This window comes from Hipposideros armiger, unplaced genomic scaffold, assembly GCF_001890085.2.
Source record: "Hipposideros armiger isolate ML-2016 unplaced genomic scaffold, ASM189008v1 scaffold_695, whole genome shotgun sequence".
NCBI classification, from domain to species: Eukaryota; Metazoa; Chordata; class Mammalia; order Chiroptera; family Hipposideridae; genus Hipposideros; species Hipposideros armiger.
The window spans coordinates 1,074,272-1,078,794 of NW_017732045.1; the positions used below are offsets into that span (position 1 = coordinate 1,074,272).

The 4,523-nt window shown below is 46.1% G+C and overlaps 1 protein-coding gene across 3 annotated transcripts in view; it reads right to left on the minus strand.

Annotated features, from left to right (window-relative positions):
- Positions 1-1,740: 1,740 nt before the first annotated feature.
- IFNAR2 (interferon alpha and beta receptor subunit 2) overlaps positions 1,741-4,523 on the minus strand; it is a 34,998-nt gene continuing 32,215 nt past the window's right edge. For 2 of the 3 annotated variants that reach the window (XM_019626961.1, XM_019626962.1), the window contains one exon: positions 1,741-2,974. In XM_019626961.1, coding sequence (XP_019482506.1) covers positions 2,273-2,974 — 702 coding nt within the window. In that variant the 3' untranslated portion in view covers positions 1,741-2,272. The remainder of the gene's footprint in view (positions 2,975-4,523) is intronic. The other variant, XM_019626963.1, reaches the window with a different exon arrangement.

The following is a 4,523-nucleotide window of genomic DNA, read 5'->3' on the forward strand; positions in this document are numbered from 1 at the left end:
CACACATTAAATGCATGCTTTGAAAGGTTCCCTCAAGTGAAATCCGCTACAGCGCCATCCCAGGGGTCCTATCTGGATGGTGGAATTATGGGTGGTGGTAGTTTTTCTCTACACCAGTCAGTACTGTGTTCCCCAAGTTTTCTCCAGCGAATCAGCACGGCCTCCCAAACCCCCTCTCCCCGCAAATAAGCTAATTTTAAAGCACTCCACCCAGTTTGAGAGGGTCTTCTGTACCACTTCCCCAGGGATAAACAATACGAAACTAAGTCGTTTATTTGGCAATTACTCGTTTCTCTCACAAGACTGCCCAGAGAGGTTTAATTTCCTCTTTTTAAATTTGAGCCGTGGTAAGGTTGGAAACCCCAGAGCAGGGTAAGTTCTGGGACCACCTGACGTCTGACGCTAGAACACTCCACGTGCACGTGAGCACAGCGGTGCAGGTTCCCGTGGCCACCACACAGAGATAAAGGGACTTTTGTGCAACCATAGAGATGCCAGCAGAGCCAGAAATCTGCTGTGTGTGTACTCCGATGAGAAATAACGCTGAAGACACTACCAGGTTTGTATTAAAAAGTATGTCTTTATTACCCTTTATCAATCTCCAACCAGTATACAAAACTTAATACGCACACACACGCACACACACAGACACACACACGCTGTCATAAAAGGTTATCCCAAAAGATCAGTGGTAACTTTTCAAAATATGGTAGATGCATTCAGAGGGCAAAGAAATGGCCTATGTCTATGATCAAGGCCTTTGCCTATGGCATTTCATTAAATAACACTTCCCCTCTCACAGCCCTCTCCTTTGAGTTACTTTAGGGCAATTATAAAAATAATCTATTTAAGGGCCAGCCCAGTGGCTCAGTTGGTTAAGAGGTCACTCAGGAGTGCAAGCTCTGAGCAACAACAGTTTGAGTCCCGGCCGGAGCTGAGCTGCCAACAGGTAGCAGGATGGCTCAGATAAGGAAAAAAAAAAAAAGTATCTATTCAAAATCCTTGGGCTAAGACTCATACATTTTGTTTTCCCCCTTTTGAGTGAATCCAGAAGGAAGGTCTGGAATGAGGGGGGGTAAGGAGGGCTGTATTACCTTCCCTTCACTGTGTGTGTGTGTGGGGGGGATAGGGGGCAGCACCTCCACCAGTCTTTATTCCTGTGTATTTTCCAATATTTCTCCTACCATCACTGGATCTTGCCGATTACCTAGTCCAATCTCCTTATTTCACAAGTGAAGAGAATGAGGCTCAGAGAAGCCAAGCAGAGTGCTCACGGTCACACAGTGAAATGGTGGCAGGCATTCTTCTGAGTCCCAGTCCTTGCACTGTTTGCTACCTGACATTCTAGAATTCTCCCTCCCGCCCCCACCCATTCACAGTAACTGTAATCATACGTAGGTCATTTGTCATCAGCACACATAGCACTTCTTATGAAAGATGACCTCTTGGAACTTAATGCCTTGTTTCTTCTGAAGACCTGGACGTATCTTCGCATTTGTTGTCTTTTTAAAAAAATCTTAAAATATGGCACTGAGGTTCTATCCCTCTCCCTCTTGCAAAGGTTTTGTCTATTAGGCACCTGTCTGACACTAGAGTTATTTATGTGTGTGAGTCTGTCTTCCTCACAGGGGCTGGATGAGGGACTAAGTCAAATTCTCAGAGTGTAGGCGACAGAGTATGTCACCTGGGAGGTGCTCAAGACTTGGCTGGACCTTTCCTACTTCCAACTGGAACATGTGCTTATATTTTTTGTGAGTCCCCCTCCTCTGCCTTCTGTGGTCCGCCCTCCCGCCTCTTTTTCTGCCTGTTTTCCTGCCCTTGCCTTCCTTGAGCCAGTGGAAAACACGGCAGACTGCTCCTGTTATGAACCCTGCTGAGCGTCTTCCTTTTCTCTTCCCATTCCCACCCTGGCCCAAATTATTTCCCAGGGCCCCGGACCGCCCCGTGAAAACCACAGGGAACCTTGTTCCTTCCTCTGGGAACCGTGAAGCAGAAACATTATAAATACATGTGTATAGGGGCGGGGCGTCTTCCCTTCAAAGCTATCACTTGGAACATGTAAACAATGCATGGAATGACCCTGTGATACCAGGTGTCCCACCTCCCCTCTCCCCCATATTGGGAATTTGCATAGATGATGTCACCAGGAAGAGCGGGGCCACTGCAACTCCTTCCCCCAGAGAACACTTGCAGACCACAGGAGCAAGTGAGGGTGCAGCAGAGAGAACCCTGGAAGTATCTGTCGGTCCAAGTTAATTCAGTATTTTGGGATTCATCTCATTATATAACCATCCCCGATGTTAACATCTGACTCAGAAGTGTCACTTTTTTCGGAAAGGGAATCTTCAGGCCACAGGCACTCCACAGAGGGGCCAGGGAAGGACGGCTGTGTCCCTCCTCCACTGGCCACCAAAAGGTTTGTTTCCATTTCGTTGGGATCCTGTAATTGGGTGTTATCTTCTGGAAGAGATAACACTGGAGGGGCTTCTAAGTCGTCACTGAAGACCCTCACACACACAGAGTTTAAATCCACATTGAAGATAATTCTGTCTTCAGAACCCTCCATGGAGCTGCTGTCCTCCTCAGAAAAGGGCTCTTCCAGCAGAGTCCCTCTCCCCTTGTAGGCCTCACTAGTGCATTCCGGCTGCCAGGGGCCAGGCCCTGGTGCCATCAGAGACTCCGATTCAGCCTCGGCCTCGGGCACGTCGGTTTCCTCAGCGTCTAGGTTGCTGCAGTCCTCCAAGGTGGCTGAGGAGGCAGAGGCCGGACACAGAGGCCTGCCAGTTAGTCCGTGCATGGTGTAACCCCCCGCGCTTGTTCGGGGGGCTGCTTCATTATCGCTGTCACTTTCATCATCATCATAATTATAATCCCACACTTTCTTCTTTCTGTTGACGTGAATGACCTCCAACACAGCCGCTGCTTCCAATGGCGGCCGCTCGGGAAATACCCAGGCTGAAAAGTTATAAAAATTCTTAAAAAGGAAAAAGAGAGAGTCTATCAATTGTTAAGTGTTTGTTCCTTATTTTTTGACATAATAAAACATAATGAGATTAACTGCAGAGCAATGAGGATGGTGATGACGACAACAATACTAATAGCTAACGGTTATATAGTATTTCCTATTTGCTAGGCACTGCTCTTAGTACTTTACGTGTTATAATTCATGTCACTCTCACAACCGCTCTATCAAGTAGGCTTACTACTCTTATCCCCACTTTACAGATGAGAAAACGAGGCAGAGAGGTTAAGAAACTGCCCGAGGTTCGTAATGGTCAGGTGTGGAGCGTGGACGTTCAGCGAGGCAGGCTGCCTGCAGCACAGACTATGTTCTCACCCACTCCTTCCTACTTCTCTCCCCTCGCTGTTTCTTGCATGCCAGGAGGATCTAGCCACTTAGGCTGGGGAGATTTCAGTTCTGGATTGCCAAGACATTCTTAAGGGGTTTCGAGGAACTGTAGGTGAGGAGCGGCTCTAGAGAGCTGATTCCATTGGGTCAAAGCACCCTGGATGAGAGGACCTTAAAGAGGCAGACGACCAGGAACAGGTCAGGGATGGGGCTCACTCTATTCCAGTCCTTGGAAGAAAACACCTCCAGGACACACACGGTGGGGTGAGCTAAGGCAAATACAGGCAGGCTGAGGTTCACCCTGTCTCCAGATCGACTACAATGGGGGCCAAGGGTGAGAAGGGTGGTCATGAGATTCCTTTCAATTGTCTTTAGCACGGTCCTCCTTTCTATTCTCTTATGTCGGCTTGGGCTGCTCAATTATGACAAACCTGCTTTTTCCCTGCTCTACCCAGACCCAGCCTCGGGGTGAATGTTTCTATTGGGTTGTTCATCTTTTTCCTTATTGATTCATAGGAGCTCTTTCTATAATCTGAATGCTATTTGTCGTTATTTTCGTTACATATCTTTCCCTCCACTCTGTGGTTTGTCATTTTATTCTCTTTATGATGAGAGTTGAGAAAAAGAAATTCTTAATTTTAATGTAAGAAAATGTATCAATGTTCTTCCTTTATGGTTTTTGCTTTTTGTTTCTGAGAGACTCTTCCTTACCCCAAAGTCATATAGAATTGCCTACATTGCCTTCTAAAAATATCAGTTTTGCCTTTCACATTACAGTGAAAGGCAATATACCTGGAACGGATGTTTGTGTATGGTGCGAGGTAGGGATCGAATTCCATTTCCTCCCATATAGACATTTACTGACCAGCTAATCCTTTCCCCACTTCAGTTCTACTCATCATCAGGCTTATTTCCGTATGCGTAGGTCTGTTTCTGAACTCCCCATTTGACTAGATCTTTGTCAATACCTTTCGATAAGGTTTGATAATTTTCTCTACAAAGAGCTTGTAACACCTGCTGTTAGATTTCTTCCTTAAATGTTTTAAAAATATTTTATTACTATTATAATTGTATTCTTCTTTTTTTTTTTAATGGTATGATTCCAAGTTCAAAACCAGGTAAAACTAAACTATGCTGCTAGTAATCTGAATAGTGGTTACCGCCGGCGGGGGGG